This window comes from Dipodomys ordii, unplaced genomic scaffold, assembly GCF_000151885.1.
Source record: "Dipodomys ordii isolate 6190 unplaced genomic scaffold, Dord_2.0 Scaffold18, whole genome shotgun sequence".
In the NCBI taxonomy this organism is placed as follows: Eukaryota; Metazoa; Chordata; class Mammalia; order Rodentia; family Heteromyidae; genus Dipodomys; species Dipodomys ordii.
The window spans coordinates 16,382,752-16,403,041 of NW_012267234.1; the positions used below are offsets into that span (position 1 = coordinate 16,382,752).

Here is a 20,290-nt window from a genome sequence, read left to right on the forward strand (position 1 = left end):
CTACACTTCAGTAAATTTTCACTGGTGGCAACATTTTCTCTGAGTTGAATGACTTTAACCACAACCAGAAAGATCTTTATAAATATAGATAAGGTTACCTCCAGTCCCTCCCTAATCAGCTATCATTGTTCAAAGAATATCCAGATTTTCTTGCTGAGTTTTCCAAGGTATACAAGCAGACCCTGACCATCTTCCTCCCTCCCTCTGACCAAACCATTCCAGTTCTTTAGCATTTTTTCTTCTTCACACTCCTACCCCAGAGGGAGTTACAAAGATAGATAGGGCTTACATTGCCAGGGCCTAGCCTTGGCTATGTGTTTTATTCTACAAGAGGCAGGGATCAGAATCATCCAAGAGTAAGACCTTAAACACAGTGCAGAGCTTGGAAGGGTAACTCCCTGGCAGTGCTGAGGATGACCCAGAGCAGAGAAAGTCAACCGAGAGCAAGAAGGAAGACCCTGGGCAAAACTCTGACCTTATATACAGTTCCACTAGTAAAGTGACTCTTAACGGCCAGAAGGCAAGTGAGCACAGGAAGCTGAGACCTAGATGGGAAACAAAACCCAGACTGAAGTGCTCACACAATCATAAAACTCTTATGACAAAAGAATGTTCTCAAGCTGCATCAGCTGCTCATTCCTGTAATTCTAGCTTCTCAGGAGGCTGAGATCTGAGGATCATGGTTCCAAGCCAGCCTGGGCAGGAAAGTCTATGAGACTCTTACCTCCATTAACTAGTAAAAAGTCTGGAGAGCTATGGCACAAGCGGTAGAGTGCCAGCCTTGAGCAAAAAAGCTAAAGATCAATAATGAGGCTCTGAGTTCAAGCCTCAGTACTGGCACAACAATAATAAACAAAAAGGGGAGGGTGTTCTCATGTTTTCTGAATAAATTGGGCCAAAAGGGACCTGCCAACATCTGCATTTTCAAAAATCCTAAGTCTATTAATTAATGTCTCCCACTTTTCTGCCAGTTTGCAACACACTCATTTTCAAGTGTCACCAATCTTTCTTTTGACTTCCAGCTGGGAGATCCTGACCCTACACTACCCTTCCTTGCTCAAGATTTTTCAAATGCGCTAACATCCTCCAGCTCCATCTCGGCTTCCAACCACTCCTCAGCACATCGCGCAAATGACCCTAAATGGACAGAAGGCAGAGGGACTTCAACGGGCACATTAGCCTTGAGTCCATCACACTCCTCTTCCAAGCATCCTGGCAGCCGTGGCACCATCTTCTGCAGATGCCCTCTACGTCTGTGCCTGCTGCTTCTCTGCTACATGGGCCTCTTTCTCCTGTCCCTCTAAGTTTATAGAACTATGTAAACTCCCTCCTAACTGATAGTTATAGATACTCCTAGGGAACCAAGTAGTACTAGGGCATAAAAGATGACATAAACCCATGTTGTTTCCAAGACATTAAAAATATAAAAAAGTAATACAGTACTACTGTATTACTTAATTTTTTTTAAATTGGTGATCCCTAAGTTTTATTCTGCTTTATAAAACAACTCTCAGGCAAAGTGTGGTAGGGCATACCTACAATCTCAGCTTCACAGGAGGCAGATGTAGGAGAATCTTGATCCTAGGTAAGGCAAAAGCATGAGACTATCTGAAAATAAGCTAAAGCCTTTTTTCCTTCACTGGAAGGAGCTCACCGCTGAACCCAAGCCTCTGCTATGGCCATGACTGAGAGCTACTAACTTCCAATCCACAACAGGTCTCAGAAACAAATGACAGAAGCAACAGTGATGAGAAAATTGCTACCTGAGGGTATGAAAGGGCCCATACCCAGCAGAGAGGCAACTTTTCCAAGGTAACTGTCCAGGCGTTAACAAGCACACAAAGGACACATTCAGTCAAATGAGGAAGGGAAGTCGAGCAAAGTCCTAATCAGGCCCAGTCCTAGCAATGTTAACTACAGCCAGCACCCCATGACCCAGGGGCCTAGTCTGAGATCCTCTCAAATATCAAAATTTAAGGATACTTGGTATTTACACACAACCCCCACACATCCTTCTGTACACTCTAAGACCATCTCTAGATCACTCACAATACCTTACAAAATGTAACTTCTTTATAAACAGTTATTATAGTGTATTGTTTAGAGAATGACAAGGGGAAAGCCTGCATATGTTAACTACAAATGCAAATTTTTAAAAATATTTTTGACCCATGGTTGGAGGGCCTAATATAAACATTTAACCTTTTAGAAGAGCACTCTTAAACTGGAACCTTTTCATAACCTGTACACAACTAGCATTTTCCCAAAATTATTCTTGTCCTAGCTTGTGTCTTTAATGTTTAATCTTTACAGATGATACGTTGTCAAGAAGGGATGCCTATAAGAACCATTTTGCTATAAGTCTTTTAAGAAAGTAGAGGAAGTTGGGTGCCAATGGCTCAAGCCTGTAATCCTAGCTACTCAGGAGGCTGAGATCTGAAGATCTCAGTTCAAAGCCAGCCAGGGCAGGACATCTGTTAGGACGTCCTTGAGACTCTTATCTCCAATTAACCACTCAGAAAACCAGAAGTAGCGCTGTGGCTCAAGTGGTAGAACCCTAGCCTTGAGCTGAAGGGCTCAGGGACAGTGCCCACTCCCAGAGTTCAAGCCCCATGACAAACAAAAAAAAAAAAAAAAAGGAGAGAAAAAAAAAGACTCCAACTATTTTATTGGAGGAGATAAGCTACTCCAGAACTGTATGGATGTGAACAGCAGGAACAGCACGGAAGGGATGGGGTTCATTGTCAGACTCCATAGTACTAAAACCACCAGGTTTTCCTCTTCACCATGGTTCGATTATTTGTGTTCACTCTCCACTCGGGATTCTGGAGACCAACAAGAGGAATCTTGTGATCAACCAGAAGTCCTTCAGTCTTCTCTCCACCATGGCATCCACGGAGAGGAAGCTACTTTTCCGATTCCTCGGGGAGACTGGAGAGCCTCTTGCGCATGGCAATCCCGCGCTCCCGACTCCGGTTCCTCTTTTCCTCATACTGAATGGAAAAAGGGAGAGAACAGACAGCAGGTGAGGTCCAGAAAGGGAGAGAAACGACAGCAGGTGAGGTCACAGCCCACAATTCCATAAGGAGTGTTTTCACTGATAAAATTCCTATTTCAGTGAATCTGAGATCGGAGACAGTGATATCAGGGGTACTTAGAGCAATCCTAATGGAACAGTACGAGTGCTGATCCAACTTCCTCCCCAAATAAGAACTCAACGATTCTTTCAAATGAATGTATCAGTCTCTGTCTTCCAACAGGCCACCTAGCTGGGCGTGTCTCACCACTAAAGCTCCTTACTTTGACTAGTGGCCTGTTTAATTGTTGGACAGTTCTACTTATTCCAAAGTTCACATGTTGAACCAAAGACTATTTCCCAGCAACTCTGCTACTAACTACTATGAATAAAACAAGATGGATGCAGTGGCTCACATCTTTTATCCCACTACTTGAGAGGAAGAAATAGAGGACTGCAGTTTGAGACTAGTCCTGATAAAAAGTTCCTGAGACCCAATCTCAACAAATAAGGCAGGTATGCTGGAACACACCTCTAATCGCAGCTATGGGGAGGTATGGATAAGATCACAATCCTAGGCCAGCCTGGGCAAAAAGCATGAGACCATATCTGATAAAACTTAGCACTGGAAATTAAAAAAAAAGAATGCATTGTATAATACTAATATACACATCTGCATAGGCAAAATTATTACCCTTAACATAATAGCTGGGAATGGTGGCTCATGCCTGGGATCCTTGCACTCAGGGAAGCTGAGGCAGGAAGGTCTCAAGTTCAAGACCAGCCAGGGTCATCCTTCACACGAAATTCATGAAGTACTTCAAGCAACAAAGTTAATGTCACACTGAAAAGAGATTTATCCAACATGAAGAGCTAGACAGTTTCTAATACTACATTTCAATCTTTTAATCTGAAACTAATTGACAAAAAGTTCAGAAAATGAAAATTAGAACACATTTTTTAATGCATACACACACATTTGGCCATTACAAATTCTGAAAGGTTCTAGGGATAAAGTATCTGATGTACAAACTAGAAACAAAATTCCATTTCTAAGGTTTAAGAGGCATTCTGCTTGGTTAAGGGTTCCTGGAAAAAGACAATGAACTAGGGGCATTTGGGCTGTTGGCTCAAGTCCAAGTCATAGCCTAAAAGCAGGGTTAGGAGATGAGGACCTCCTGTGGCCTGTACACAGCTCTACAAAGAAATCCAAAACAATAAAGCTGGAATGACCCCAAGCGTAGCATCCTCTCTTCGTAGGTAAATTGAGGACCAAAGAGTTTTAGCCATCTGCTAATCAGCTAATCTCCGAGTGAACCAAGTCTGTCCATTGACCAGAGACATAATTTCTTAAATCCTAAAATTCATCCAACTTGAATTTCTGAGTGAAAACAAAGATTTTTTTTTTAATCATTTGTGTGACAGGCAACAAGACAGCTCTGTTCTACATTCGTCCTCAGGTGAGGCCTAGCCTTCTTTACTTTTGGAGGGGAGCACATACACTGAAAGTTGGCCTTCTCTGTGAAATTTTAATAATGGCAACAATATATAATCTTCAAAAATGTTATATTTCCTTGCTTTAATTTGCAGCCTTTCAGTTTTTAATCTTACCTCTTTCTTCAAGCATTTTCTCATCTCCCGGTCAAAATCATTGCAATGCCCAAAAAATTTCAGAATGTTGTGCTAAAAGGAAGAAAAGGGTAAAATATTTCATCCCATTATATGCTGATGTCTCCAGTACACAGAATTTAAATAGGTATTATTATGTCATTTTGTCAGTAAGTATAAGACCTACATAAAATACATAAACCAACAGTTTTCTCCTGGTCCTTCCTACAAAGGAAGAACACATGTTCTACATGTAGAAACAAAAACAAATTGACTTATTCCTTCTACAAGGCCTCTTGACTCATCAAAATCTCACACTGAGTGTACAGTGGGGCTTGAACTCAGGGCCTTGCGCTCTTACTTGGCTTTTTCACTCAAAGCTGGAATTCCATCACTTGAGCCACTACTCCAATTCCAGGCTTTTGCTGGTTATTTGGAGATAAGCCGTCTCATAGATTTCTCTGCTCTGGCTGGCTTTGAACCATGACCCTCAGATCTCAGCTTCCTAAATAGATAGGATTCCAGGCATGAGCCACCAGTACCCCTTTCTCTAGGGACATGTTAGAGTCAGAGCACAAGCCATTCTCCACACTCAGGCCTGGTGTGAGCTGCAGTGTGGCAGTCACATGACAGAGTAACTTACTTCATTAGCACAAGCTCTGTTCTGTAGAAGCCTTTACTGAATAAAATGTCTGATGCCAAAGACATTTTCTCATTTGTCATTGAAATATCACACACACACACACTAGGTCCTCACACACACACTAGGTACACACACACACACACGGTCCTGTACACACACACTAGGTCCTCACACACACACTAGGTACACACACACACACACACACACACACACACACACACAGTCCTGTACTGACCACATAAATAAGCCACTTGATCACGATGCTTTGTTGGAAAAAACAAAAAGACAAAAGTAAAAACTCCCCTAGTGGTTTAAAATTCTGACTATTATCATGGGAAAAAAAAACTATGAAAGATGTAAAGCGGGTTGAGATGAAGTCTGAAGTTAAAAAGCTGAATTTTAGCAAGACTATAATTAGTGTTGGAACATCACCGTTTTTAAGAGTGGGTCAGATAGTGTGGCGATCTGCTATAATGATACGCCGTCAATGCTGAACTCATAGTTGCAATAAGCACACTTTTCCCTCTTCTTTCAAATGATGGCTTTTGCGGAAAGCAGACAACACATGATTATCAAGCTCTGCTTCATGCAATTTCTTTTTCTCCTGCTTTCACTGCCACTTTAAAAGCACCCTCGGGTCACAGTTTTTCTGTCAATGATTGAAGATGGTCTAAGACCTCCTACTTGTAATTGAATGGCTTTTTCAGAGTAAGTATTTCTTGTGTGTTTTTCCTAAACTACTTTCTTGACAACAAATAAATGGTGATAACACATCTGCATCCCTTCTCGTGGAGTAGAAGACTGGACTTTGAGAATGTAACTATCTTACAATCTAGTGTACATTCAAGTCATACCATCCTGAACACATGTATCTTATTTGTCTCTTCGCTTCCACATTATCTAGGCTCAGATGAGAATGACACTTGTGGCATTATGTGAAAAGTGTTCAATACAAATGTCCTCGTGAACTGGTACCAAGGTGTCGTGCACACTCAGGACACCTGTCTCCAGTGCCTGGTGTCCATCTCTAGGGAATCAAACCAATCAAGTGACTGTGTAATTGAATCAACTGCTACATATCTGAGACTTATAAATGGAAAACTATGTCCCAGTCACTGGAGAGACAGCAGTGACAAGGTGGTCCTGGATACTCCTTTCACTGTGGTCTGAGAGAGACAAAGCAACTGCATACAACCCTGGAGCAGAGTCCAGGGGTTCCCAGGGGCTCCCAAGACCCATTCAGTAGATGCTCAAGGTCAAAATCATTTTCCTAGTAATTAAAGATCTTGCAGGAAATGGCAGAGATTTCCAGCGTTTATACATTAAGTTTATACAACAGACTGAACCAAGGGGTGAATGTGAGAACTCAGTTGTAGTCTACTAATTGCCATGCAAATAGGAATTATAAATGTAATACCAGCTGGGAACTGGTGGCTTACACCTGTAGTCCTAGCTAGTCAGGAGGCTGAGATCTGAGGTTCTCTGTTCAAAGCCAGTCTGGGCAGGAAATTCCAATTAATCACAGAAAAAGCTGGAAGTGGCACTGTGGCTCAAGTGGTAGAGCACTAGCCTGGAGCAAAAAGAGCCCAGGGACAGTACACAGGCCCACAGTTCAAGCCCCAGGACTGGCAAAAAAAAAAAAAAAGTAATGCCATTCTTTTAGTCCTCCCTCCCTCCTGCACCTGTTGTTGTTGTTGTTGGTACTAGGGTTTGAGCGTAAGGTAAGGCCTAGCTCTCGCTAAGCGTCCTCCCTCCCTGCTGCACCTTTTGTTGTTGTTGGTACTAGGGTTTGAGCGTAAGGCCTAGCTCTTGCTAAGCAGGTCCTCTACTTGAGCCACACCTTAGCCCTTCATGCTTTCATTATTTATTGTTTGCTTTATACCTTCCTATGCTTTCTTGTACTATCTATAATGACATATAAGCAATACTTACACACTGCTTTCCTTTTTGTGTTAATTCTGGGACTTGAACTCAGGGCCTGGGCACCATCCCTGAGCTTTTGTGGGTTTTTCTGCTCAAGGCTAGAGCTCTACCACTTGAACCACACTTCCACGTGGCTTTTTTGGTGGTGAATTGGAGATGAGTCTCATGGACTTTCTTGCCCTCGCAGGTTTCAAACCACAGTCCTCAGATCTCAGCCTTCTTAGTAGCTAAAATTACAGGCATGAGCCACCAGTGCCCAACTTTAAAAACTGCTTTATAAACCAGGAAAAAAAATACATAAGGACCTCCAAGTGGTTTGTTCTAAATTCAGTATGTTAACTGCAGACAACCTGTGTCTCGCTGTCAAGCGGGACAAAGTAGGCCAAATGACCAGAAGCAGCCATGGATCCTGGTGGCAAAGCAACATTTGACTGGGAAGACGGCAGAACTATAAACCACAGGTAGAATGGTAAAAAGCACAGCCAGGCAGGGCTATGCAGATAAAATAGTCCTGTACCTCACGAGGGCTGGAAAGCACTGTAGAAACCCAGCTGGAAAGGACTGTTCAGAATGATGGCCTTATCACCAGAGAAGATGAAAATACAGACGCATAAAAATTCAGGGCTAGAAGCTAGGTAATTTAATCCACTCATTCTATTGATTAAGCAAGCAAGACCTTAAGGCACATATATTTAGTAACCTTAAAAAATATTTTTCTTTAAAAAAGTAGGTAGAAAGTTAGGCTTTATCAAAAAGTAATTTTACCCTACCCAGCCTCTCCCCCCGCCAAAAAAAGTGCATTTCCATTTTCACCAAGTACAAAAGCAGACAAAGATGAAACCTACTATGAGGAGTTAGTTCTAACAGCTGGCTGTCCCTGCCGGAACAGTGGCTGACAGGGAACATGGGTTTTAAAGCCCAATTTGAGCCACAGCACCACTTCTGGTTTTCTGGTGGTTAACTGAAGAGTCTCACATGAGACTTTCCTGGGCTGGCTTTGAGCTGCAATCCTCAGATCTCAGCCTCCTAAATTGCTAGGATTACAGGTGTAAGCCACCAACACCTGGCTACCTTGTTTCTTTTTGCAAAGGAAGAGACCCAGATATGTTTTTTACCTCCTCCTCTTTTCTACAAATGTTACAATAAGATAAACACTTTTTTGCAAATCAATTATTTCATTAGTCATTGGAATTATTCCATGTCAGCTCATCAAACTTTTTTTTTTAAAAGAGCTATGAACAAGTACCAACTGAAAGACTCCTGGTGGCCAAACCTCAAACAACCTTAGCAATAAAATGAAAAACTGGGTTACAACATAAGCATCCTTGAGTCCATTCTGATATAAGAAATTGTGTGGGGGGCTAAGTATCTAGAACAAAGATTTTTTTAAAGCAGATTTCATTATACAGACACTCATCATCCAGGAGGGAAAGCTTAACTCAGTCCTTACACAGTGGCTTCCTTCTAAAGTATTACAGAAAGGGGACAAGGGCAGAGAAGTATGACAGAGACAACCTCAGTCAGGTAATGAAGGTCAATATCAACAGTGATAATCCATGCTGAGAGTATGGAGCCATACAACAAGTAGTGGAAATGCTACTTTACCTTTGTGATCCTCCCAAATCACACGAGTATGACCATGATAACTTAAGATAAACTAGGCACTTGGGACTCAAACTTGTAATCCTAACTACTCAGGAGGCTGAGATCTGGGGGATTTACAATTCAAAACCGGCCAGAGCAGGAAAGTCTGTGAGCCACTTACTCCAAAATGACCAGCAATAATCCAGGCAGAAGGTATGGCTCAAGTGAAGAGTGCCAGCTGAGCAAGCAAGCTAAGCAAGCTGAAAGGCTCAGAGATCAAACCTCTGGTACTAGCAAGAGAGAGAGAGAGAGAGAGAGAGAGAGAGAGAGGGAGAGAGAGAGAGAGAGAGAGGGAGAGAGAGAGAGAGATAAATGCATGATAAATGCATCCTCCAAGACATATGGGCATGAAACTGCAAACCATCATGGCCAGAAACAAACTGTAACAGCCAGGCGCCAGGGGTTCACGCCTGTAATTCTTAGCTACTCAGGAGGCTGAGATATGAGGATCACGGTTCCAAGCCAGCCCAGACAGGAAAGTTAATGAGGCTCTTATCTCCAATAAACCACTCAGAAAACTGGAAGTGGCACTGTGGCTCAAGCGGTAGAGCACTCGCCTTGGGCTGAAGAGCACAGGGACAGCGCCCAAGCCCAGAGTTCAAGCCCCATGACCCACCAAAAAAAAAAAAAAAGAAAGAAAGAAACAAGCTGTAACAGCCCAGAGGAGCCTTGCAGCCATGACAACTATATGACATGGTGAGGTATAATGTGGTATCCTGACTGGAATCTACCAGACTCAAACGTGGACTTAATTATATGCATACTAATACCAGTTCATTAATTCTAACAAATGTACCTTACTAATAATATTAAGGATACCAGGTGTTGAGGCCTATGAAAATTCTGTACTACAGTCACAATTTTCAATCAAAACCTGCTCTTAAAAATGGAATCTACTAATTGGGCAATCATGGCTCAGGCCTGTAATCCTAGCTATTTAAGGAGGCTGATATCTGAGGATCACAATTTGAAGCCAGCCTGGATAGGAAAGTCTGTGATACTCTTATTTCCACTAAACTGCAGAAAGAAAAGAAAAAAAAAAGAGCAGATGTAAAGCTGTGGTTCAAGTGGTAGAGCGCTAGCCTTGAGCAAGAGAAGCTAAGGGACAGTGCAGTGCCTGGGCTCTCTGAGTTCAAACCCCAGAACCAGAACCAAAAAAAAAAAAACACTACTTAAAAAATGGCTGTACAGTGGCTGGGAAAGTGGCTCAGTGGTAGAGTGCTTGCCTCCCATACATGAGGCCCTGGGTTCAATTCTTCAGCACCACATAAATAGAAAATGCCAAAACTGGTGCTGTGACTCAAGTGGTAGAGCACTAGCCTTGAGCTGAAGAGCTGAGGGACGGCCCCCAGGTCCAGAGTTCAAGCCCTATGACCAAAAAAAAAAAAAAAAAGAATCTGGAAATTTTTATGACCAAGAAATAACAAAAAAAAAAAAAAAAAGGCTAAACAAAAGTTCATTGTGTAGATGTACAAGAAGTTACTCAACTATTGCATGTTAGGAAAAGACTGTTCCTAATATTTGACAATGCTGAAATTTGCAACTTTATGCATCTGTACTTTCAAATCATTCGGACTTATACACAGATAAACTCCTAGAAGTGGGGTGATGCATCAAAGGGCAAAGAGCAGTTGAGCTATTTGCAGCCTGTAACTAATCACAGTCCCATAGAAATGCATGAATGTCCTTCACAGCCTGGCCAAAACAATGTGCTATCCTACTTTTCAATTTGCCAACTGAGGATAAGGAATGGTATCTCAGTATATTCAATTTATGTTAAATTAAGTTGAATATCTTTTCATATTTTTAAAGTAATTCTGGAGTATGACACACAAGACCCTGAGTTCAAACCTCAATACTTCCAAAAGGAAGTAGTGAGTATTCATCTATTATTACATGTTGGGTAGAAGTTCACAAGGACTCAAAACTAAACCATCACAGCAGCTATAAGCTGAAAAATGCAGAGCTCACACATGGCTGAGATCAATGGAATTCTTACAAGCCAGTTACTGAACACTCAAGTCAATCAGTAAAGAATCTGGAAAAACTATGTTTTAGTGTCTGGGCTAAATGAACCCTAGGATAAAGACTACTCTAGACCTGCCCTAAAAACACTTAACAACGTGCCTAAAGAAAGGCCCGGTCGTTGGGGCTGGGAAGGTAGCTCAGTGGTAGAGCACTTGCCTTGCATGCCCGAGGCCCTGGGTTCGATTCTTCAGCACCACATAAGCAAAAAGAAAAAGGCAGAAGTGGCGCTGTGGCTCAAGTGGTAGAGTGCTTGCCTTGAGCTGAAGAGCTGAGGGACAGCGCCCAGGCCCAGAGTTCAGGCCCCACAACTGGACCCCCCCCCAAAAAAAAGCCCGATCGCTTCTCAGCGATGGTTAAGATCAAATATAAGAAAGGCTCACATATTTCCAAAAGTAAATGAACTGCCTACCAATACAAACCTATGGCTGACTTTCCCACCTGAGCTGGCTTTGAACCACGATGTATCTAACATTTCTATGGAAATGGAAACATCCTAAACTCTGAATAAGGACAAAATTGGATGGTTTACACTGGATGCTTTGGGGCTTACTACCTGGCAGAGGAAATCAAGACTGTGGTACAGGTGTGAAAGACATATGAATCACTGAGACAGACTGGAACCCAGAAACAGATCCTGTGTAACTGACTTTTGACAAAGTAAAGTAATTCAGTGGGGAAAGGAAGAGTCCCTTCAACTAATGTTGTTCAAACAACAAACAACTGGATATCCACAGGCAAAAAACAAACAAAAACAAAAATAAAAAAACACCTCAACTCCTATCTCATTATATACAAATATTAACCTGAAATGAAACAAAGATTTAAATATAAAATCCAAGACTACAAAACTCTAGTAGAAAACACAGGAAAAAAATCTTTGCAAAAAACAATGATCCGTAAGAAACAAAAGGCACAAACTATAAAAACGAAAAAGATAAATAGAGCTTTATCGAATTTATAAGCTGGACTTTGAAACAAATTGGTCAGAAAATGTAAAGAAATTCACAAACTGGAAGAAAATATTCATAATACTTTTTCTTGACAGAATTTACATTCCAAATGATAAAAAGAATTCTTGTAGTACAATTGTAATACAAACAACTTTTAAACACTGGCAAGACCTTACTTGAATAGCTGATAAGCACAAAAAAAGATGCTCAATATCATTAACAGAAGAAATATAATTTAAAACCAAAAGGACACACCATATCATATCCTGTAGATTCGTTTAAGAATATTTACAAAATCGCCAGGTACTGTACTGTGGCTCATATCTATAATCCTAGCTACTCAGGAGGCTGAAATCTGAAGACTGCAGTTCAAAGCCTAGGCAAAAATAAAGTCCATGAGATGTCTATGTCTATTGGAATAAATTACCAAAAAAAGCAGGAAGTAGAGCTGTGGCTCAAGTGGTAGAGTACTAGCCTTGAGCAAAAGAAGCTTAGGGACAAAACCCAGGCCCTGAGTTCAAGTCCAGAACCAGAACACACACAAAAAAAGGATATTTACAAAATCAAGTGCTGGCAAGAATGGGGAGTTGACAGAAAATATCAAATGCTATAAATAGAATAGGTGGGTAGTTTCTTGCAAAGTTAAACACTTAACATACAACTCAGTTCTTTCTTATTTACCCAAGAGAAATAAAAAGATGTACACACAAATACTTGTACACAAATGTTTGTAACAGCTTTATTTGAAACAGCATACTGTAGTCAATCTAAATGTTCAACAGGCAAACAAACCTGCACATTAATACAATGCAATATCACTCAAAAAGTGATTAATGACTTTGTCCGACAACAACTGTGGAAGCATACACAAGAATATATAGATGCATGTTATTACAAATTTCAAAGCAGGATACCTAATCTACATTGACAGTAGAGCAGGAGTTACCTGAGCCAGCAGTGAAGAACAGGGTCTGACTATAAGGGGCACAGGTACCTCTGACATGACACAATGTCTTGTTTCTTGACTAACAGTGACATGGGTGCTTACTTTTATCAAAACTCATCCAACCATACACAGAAAAACAGATATATTATTAAGATAAATGTAAATCATACTTCAATAAAGCTAATTTTTTTAAGTCCACCTCTAGTGCCAGTGATTTGAGATGTTACCTTTACTATATGGAATATTTTGAAAGGGAGAAGAGGGTAGTGTTTCACTTGGTTCCAATTTAAAAAGAGTCATGGACCAAAAGGCAATAAATATATAAATAACATGCTGCAAAGAATCCTTAAAAGCAAGGATTGAAAAACCGACCTTTGTTTAATTAATCTAGGAAATAAACATGAAGAGTTGACCACCGAATTTGCCTTGAGCGTGGTGAGAAACGTGACACTCTTCTAAAGGGTCACACTGGCAAACTCTCAGTGCCAAGCGCTTGAGTTTTTCCAGTCTTTTCTTTTCCATGTTGCCTTGTTCTATTAGACTCTCCTCTAAAGTCTCTGATTGTAACTCACTATACATGTAGTTGAAATATTAAGTCAACAAAAATAACCAATTTCTATTCTTTAAAAAAGAAACTTTTTGGGGGGGGGAGGGGGGAATGATCGTGGGGCCTGAATTCTGGGCCTGGGTGCTGTCCCTCAGCTCTTCAGCTAGCACTCTTACCACTTGAGCCACAGCGCCACGTCCGGCTTTTTTCTTTTTGCTTGTGGAGTGCTGAGGAATCGAACCCAGGGCCTCATGCATGCAAAACAAGCACTCTACCACTGAGCCACCTTCCCAGCCCTAAAAAAAATCTGAAGTTGTGTTCCACTTTTGTAGTCTAGCTCATTTTCCAGTTGTATCAGGAAGTAGAGTGTGAAACAGCCCCCTTCTTATTCTGTTTGTTGAAAACCGATTGCTTATACTGTTCTCACAACATTCTCTGAACCAGTAAAAATGTCTGACTTCACAGATTATAAGTATTACTTACTACCTTGGTTTTGGTCCTTAAATTTTATTCATTCAAATGGTACTTACCAGTATGAAATTTTACACAACTACAGTTTAAGTGTCTTAGAGAATATCCAAAACACCAAGAAAAGTTAAAAAAAATGTTTCTTACAGTTGTGTCATGCATCAAATATGCAGATAAAAAACCTAAATATTTAACATCCATAAACACACCAGCTGATTTAACCCACTGCAAACAGGGGTTTCTTCTCTTTGGGTTTCAACCATGGAATTTTGCTCTCATAACACTAATAATTAAGTAATACCATCAAATTAGGCCAATCATAAATTGAACCTAGTTAACATGTAATTATAAAATATTTCTATCACCATAAAACACAGAAAGGTGGCCATCAAGAAGCAGACAACCTAGAAAAGTCCATATGACCATAAGAGTCATAATGGGATACAACTGTTCTAGTACTCTATCATTAGGAAAAGGAAAGTTCATTTCCAGAAGGACGTGGATTCTAGCTCTTATGGATCATTTCAGAAGTTCCCTAATAAATTATCATGCTTGAGTTTTAAGAATCATAAAAGGAAGTCATTTCTGAAAAACAATCGCACAACTGCTGATCTTTACTAGTCTAGTCCCATTATTAGGACACACTATTCCCATCCACTGATGCAGGTACGATTTCACACCAGTGCTATACCTAAGTTTCATTTGTGTTTTACAGTTGTTTTTCTTTTTTTTTTCGGGGGGGGGGTCCAGTCGTGGGGCCTGAACTTGGCCTGGGCACTGTCCCTCAGCTCTTCAGCTCAAGGCTAGCACTCTACCACTTGAGCCACAGCACCACTTCCGGCTTTTTCATGCCTCAGACATGCAAGGCAAGCGCTCTACCACTGAGCCACCTTCCCTTACAGTTGTTTTTCTGAACTCTTACATTTTTGTGACACTCCTTAAGTAAGTTAATCAAGATGTTGCATTCTTCAGTATGCAAGTGTGGAGATAAGTCAGGATGCATCCTTCTGAGGTTGAAGATCACAGCTGTGCAACCTGTGAATACAAGAATATCTTGAATATGCAGGAATGTACTTGTGAATACTATCTAAAGGAATTTTCAGGAAGAACACACAGTGGACCATTAATGTGAACCATTAACCAGCTGTATGACCTCAGAAAAATTCTCAAACTTAAGCCTCAACCCCCTGATATAATGATTCAGCAATTTCAATGTGTTACGAAGAATAGTCCAGAGAACCTGTAGGTTCAGAAGGAGAAAAGCAGGGATCCTCCAGAGTCAAACCTGGAAGAAAATGGGCAGGCAGAAGAGCTTGCTGACATTAGTTAAGCCTGATTTCAATTATTTCCTCCGATTTCAGAAGCTGATTGCCACTCATTTTGTTGAGATGAAATTGTACCAATTGAGAGAATTGGCATATTAATTCTTTTAAAATGCTTATTCCTGAGAGGGTTAAAGGGCATTAGTCAATTTTGCATTAGTGTGAATCAATATGGACTGCTTTCTTCTTAACATCTGGCTAAGAGCCTACTAGACAATGAAATAAGCAGATGTACAATTTTTCCCAATAAAATTATTATGCTGCAAACAGGAAAATGAAATCCTGAAATTACTACCCAAAGTAAAAAAACCATCAGCAAAAGTTAAAAGAAATACATTATTCTAAAGTGTTATCAGCTATTCTTTATACTACTAACCGAAATATATATATCAATGAGCTCTGATGGCTCATGCCTATAATCCTAGCTACTTAGGATGCTGAGAAGTGAAGACTGCAATTCAAAGCCAGCCCAGACAGGAATGTCTGTGACACTCTTCTCTCTGGTAAAACTAACAAACAATCTGAAAGTGGAGCTGTGGCTCAAGTGGTAGAGTACTAGCCAAAAAAAAAAAAAAAAGCAACAGCTCAGGGACAATGCTCAGGCCCTAAGTTCAAGCCTCAAGACCAACCCCACCCCAAAGAAAGAAAAGAAAAGAAAAGAAAAGAAAAGAAAAGAAAAGAAAAGAAAAGAAAAGAAAAGAAAAGAAAAGAAAAGAAAAGGAAAGGAAAGGAAAGGAAAAAGGGAAGGAAGGAAGGAAGGAGGGAGAGAGGGAGGGAAGGAGGGAGAGAGGGAAGGAATTAATTATTTTAATCTTTTAAAGTTCCCCAAAAGAAAGCATCTGTGAAGCACCTCACACCTATTAAGACTGTTACCAAAGAAACAGAAAATAACAGATGCTGGAGGTGCTATGGAAAAACTAGAATCCTGGTACACGGTTGGTGGTAATGTAAAATGGTAAAGCCACTGTGAAAAACAATATAGTGGCTAGTCAAGAGATTGAAAATAAAATTACCATATGATCAGCCACTCCACTTGGGGATTTGCCCTCCAAAGAACTGAGAGCAGGACACTGAAGAAACTCTGATGTACACATGCGCACAGCACATTATCCACAAAGCTGAAACAAGCAACCCAAGCGTCTCGGACAGAGGCCAGATTAACATGGTGGCCTATATACATCTGAGTGAATATCATGAAGCCTTTTGGGAGGGAAATGCTAACATGTGAACATGGGTAAACTTGTAGAATGTTGGTTGTCAGGGCCAGAGGAGAAGAACACAATGAGTTTTGTAGGTGCGAAGTTCCATTTTTACACTGCACGTCCAACAATGGTTAGGATGATACTTTTTTAATGCCTTATACGTATATTACTACAATTTGAAAAAGAAAATGGAGAGAGGAGGAAAGAAAGGAAGATAATGAAGGAGAAAATTAGACTTCAGTTCAGGCCATGAGTTCTCAGAGACAGCAAAAGCATGATCCAGAAGTTAAAATTCAATATTGAACTAAAATTAAAAACCTTTACACTTCAACAAACAATATTAAGAAAATGAAAAGTCACATTTTGGGTAATGGGTGATTACAATGTGTCACTTTCGTCAACTGTAATAACCACTGTGGTTCAGGAAGTTCACAGCTGTGCATGACTGGAAAGGGAATGGGATCACTGTAGTTTCTGCTCCATGTTGCTACAAACCTAAAACTGCTCTAGAAAATAAAATCTACCAAAACAATGAAAAGACAAAAGATTTGAACTGCTACTGTAACAGATACAGGAATAGTTGAGCACATGAAAAGATGCTCAGCACCAATAGTCCTTAGAGAAAGACAAGTTCAAATTATGAACTACTGCTACTACTACTACTACACCTACAAGAACACCACACAGAGCTCCCCATGGTAGAATTACATGCAGATACACCTTCCTCCACTTCATAAACTAAATCTATCACAAGTCAAAAAATATATTGAAGCTGGGAGCTGGTGGCTCACATCTTTAATCCTAACTACTCAAGAGGCTGAAATCTGAGGATCACAGTTTGAAACTAGCCCAAGCAGAAAAAAAAAACAACACACAAGTGGAGGTGTGGCTCAAGCGGGGCAAATGCCAGTCTTAAGTAAAAAAGCTAAAGTACAGCGTCCAGTCTGAGATCAAACCCTAGTACCAGCCCCTCCCACACTCACACACACACACAAACTTATATGTTTAACATACTGAACATGTAGCTTAACCTAGCCTACCTTAACCATGCCCAGAATATTCACATTAGTCTAGGTTTAAATACAAACCTGTTTTATAATAAACTGTAAATCATGTAATTTGTTGACTACTGTACTGAGTTAAAAGAAAAAAAATACGTTTTTATGAGTACTCACCATTAATGAACATGGCTGAAAACATACTGGGTCTGAGGAATGCCTGAAGCAGTGAACTAAGACTAACTGCTGAATGAGGTAGATGCTACGGGAACAGGGTTATCTACCTGTCTCCCTTTCGATGAGAACCCAGAAGAGCTAGTAGACAGCAGATGGGCTCTGACACTCACAGTAGGCACAGTGTTTGTCATGAAGATGCCATGTTTTGACTGTACAGTTTGTTTCTTCTTCTCATTATATAGTTCTCTGTAGCAAGCAAGAACATCTTGCATCTGCCGGTCAACTCTTGCAAATCTCTCATCATCGCTGTCCATTTCTTCTAGCATTAGCATGCCCCTGCTGACAGTAGCAAATGCTTCTGCCAGTTTCTCTGTTGTGAACTTTCTGGAAGCCTTGAGAATAACCTCCTCTTCAGTTCGTTCTTCCTCCAGATGAGTCAGCTCCTCATGGGAGGTCTCTTCAGTCTTAACTCTGACAATCTCATGAATGTCCTCTTTATCAATGTCCGAGTCTAGCCACTTTCCAAGAGCTAATGTATTGTTACTTACTATTTCATCACCAGCATGATCTTTGTTAAAGCCCTTTAATACATTCACACACGTCTTCAAAACTTTCTTCCAAATGCAGTTTATGCACTGCTGTGTGACTTCATTCCAAGCTGCAGCTATGTTCTGGATAGCATTTAGAATGTTAAAACCTTTCCAAAACTCCAGGAGCGTGTGGCCAGATTCAGCGGCCTTCACAGCCTGGGCAAGCGTTTGGCGTAAATACTGTGCTTCGAAAGCAGCTATTGCACCTTGGTCCATTGGCTAAATGAACGTGGCTGTGTTCAGAGGCAAGTACACCACTTTTACATCAGGATGCATGTCGCCAATATATTGCAGATGCCCTGACGCATCATCTAAGAGCAGAAGAATCCTGAATGGAATACTGGTTTGTCTACAATATTCTCTTGCTTGTGAGATAAAACAATTCAAAAACCAATCTTCAAACAACGCTGATATCATCCAGGCTTTCTTGTGATGGCGATAATAAATAGGAAGTGCATGCTTGCTTACATTCTTGAATGCTCTGGGATTCTCTGAGTGGTAGATCAGAAAAGGCTTTAATTTGAACCCTGCAACATTGCCACCCAAAAGCAGAGTTACATGGTCTCTGAATCCTGGCACAGTCTTAGACTCCTGATGTATGTATGTATACTCTGACATCCGCTTCCAGAACAAACTTATTTCATCCACATTGAATATTTGCTCTGATAAGTATTTCTGATCTACAATTATCCTATAAAGCCCTTCCTTAAAAGTTTTGGCACACTGAATATCCGTACTTGCTGCCTTGCCACTAACCTTAACAGTATGAAAATTATGGCGTTTTTTAAAGTGTCACCACCCGTGACTGGCAGTAAACATTTGTGTATATTCAGGATCAGCACGCTCCTTTAGCATACTGAAAAGACTTCTTGTCTTAGCCTGAATCATCAGTAGGCTGAGTGGTATGCGATTCTGTCTCCGCTCCTCTATCCACTCCACAAGTAACTTCTCCATATCACCAATTGGCCCAGCTCTTTTCTTCATGGTGACAGTGGACTGAACTGACACTGAGGACCTCACCGCATCACTGATTCACTTCCTATCCTTCAAGATGGTTGAGATGGTAGACTGAGACAGTCCTGACTCACGCAAGATGACCATCACTGGCTTGCCACCTTCATGCTGGGCAATAATGTTGAGTTTCATCTCAAGAGTAATTGCCTTCCTCCTCTTCTTTTCACCAGAGTCAGGAGACAGATGGGCGTTTTGTAGACATGATGGGATGCACAATCATCAAAAGGAGGATCCCAAAAAATGCTGGTAACACAATACACTGTAAAGTTTACCCTCGTAATCATGAAGCTGACTGAGAGCTATAGCTGCCTGCTGCTGCCCAGCTGAGAGAAAATATTACTGAACTGCATGTCTCCAGCCAGGGAAAAGATCAAAATTCAAAACTGGACGAATGTTTTCTACTGAATGAACATTGCTTTCACATCATTGTGAAGTTGAAAAAATCATAAGCCGAACCATCATTAAGTCAGGGACCGTCTGTAATCAAAAAGTCAGACAATACCAAGCATTGGTTAAGAGGTGGAGAAATGACCTCAGCATAACTGGTGAGAGTGTAAAAGAACAGACACTTTTGAAAATAATTTACCAGTTCCCTAAGAAGTATAACACAATCTCAACTACTGGGTATGGCAATTACACTCTTAGGATGCTACGCAAGAGAAATGGAAAGATAAATCCACACAAAGACATGTATATAAATATTGACAGTAGCATTATTCACAGTAGCCAGTAGTGGAAACCATCCAAACATGCATCAGGTAAATGCATAAACAAAATGTCATTTATCTATTCAGTGAAATACCATTTAGCAATTAAAAGGAATAAATTATTACTGTATAACACTGATGAACCTCCAAAGCTCTAAACCAAGCAGACAGATGCAAAAAGCTATTATATGACTTCCACTTATATGCAATGTCTAAAAAGGCAAATTTATAGAAACAAAAACCAAATCAGTTGTCTAGAACTGAAGTTGAAAATTAGTTTGTAAATGGACACAAAGGAACTGTTCTAGAACTGGGTTGTACGAGTGGCTACACAGTAATACAAATTTACTACAGATTCTCTGAACTTACTTAAGAGTCATGGTATGTAAATTATACCTTAATAAGGCTGTTTTAAAAAAAAGGGAGGGCTGGGAAGGTGGCTCAGTGTAGAGTGCTTGCCTTGCATGCATGAGGCCCGGGGTTCTATTCCTCAGCACCACATAAGCA

General features: G+C 40.6%; 1 protein-coding gene across 2 annotated transcripts in view; it reads right to left on the reverse strand.

Moving 5' to 3' along the window:
• Window positions 1–2,645: 2,645 nt before the first annotated feature.
• The window catches only part of Cmc2 (C-x(9)-C motif containing 2), a 24,084-nt gene continuing 6,439 nt past the window's right edge, over window positions 2,646–20,290 (reverse strand). For both annotated transcript variants that reach the window (XM_013012796.1, XM_013012797.1), the window contains exons 2-4: window positions 14,696–14,808; window positions 4,628–4,699; window positions 2,646–2,993 (exon numbers count right to left, since the gene is read on the reverse strand). In XM_013012796.1, coding sequence (XP_012868250.1) covers window positions 2,907–2,993; window positions 4,628–4,699; window positions 14,696–14,776 — 240 coding nt within the window. In that variant the 5' untranslated portion in view covers window positions 14,777–14,808 and the 3' untranslated portion in view covers window positions 2,646–2,906. The remainder of the gene's footprint in view (window positions 2,994–4,627; window positions 4,700–14,695; window positions 14,809–20,290) is intronic.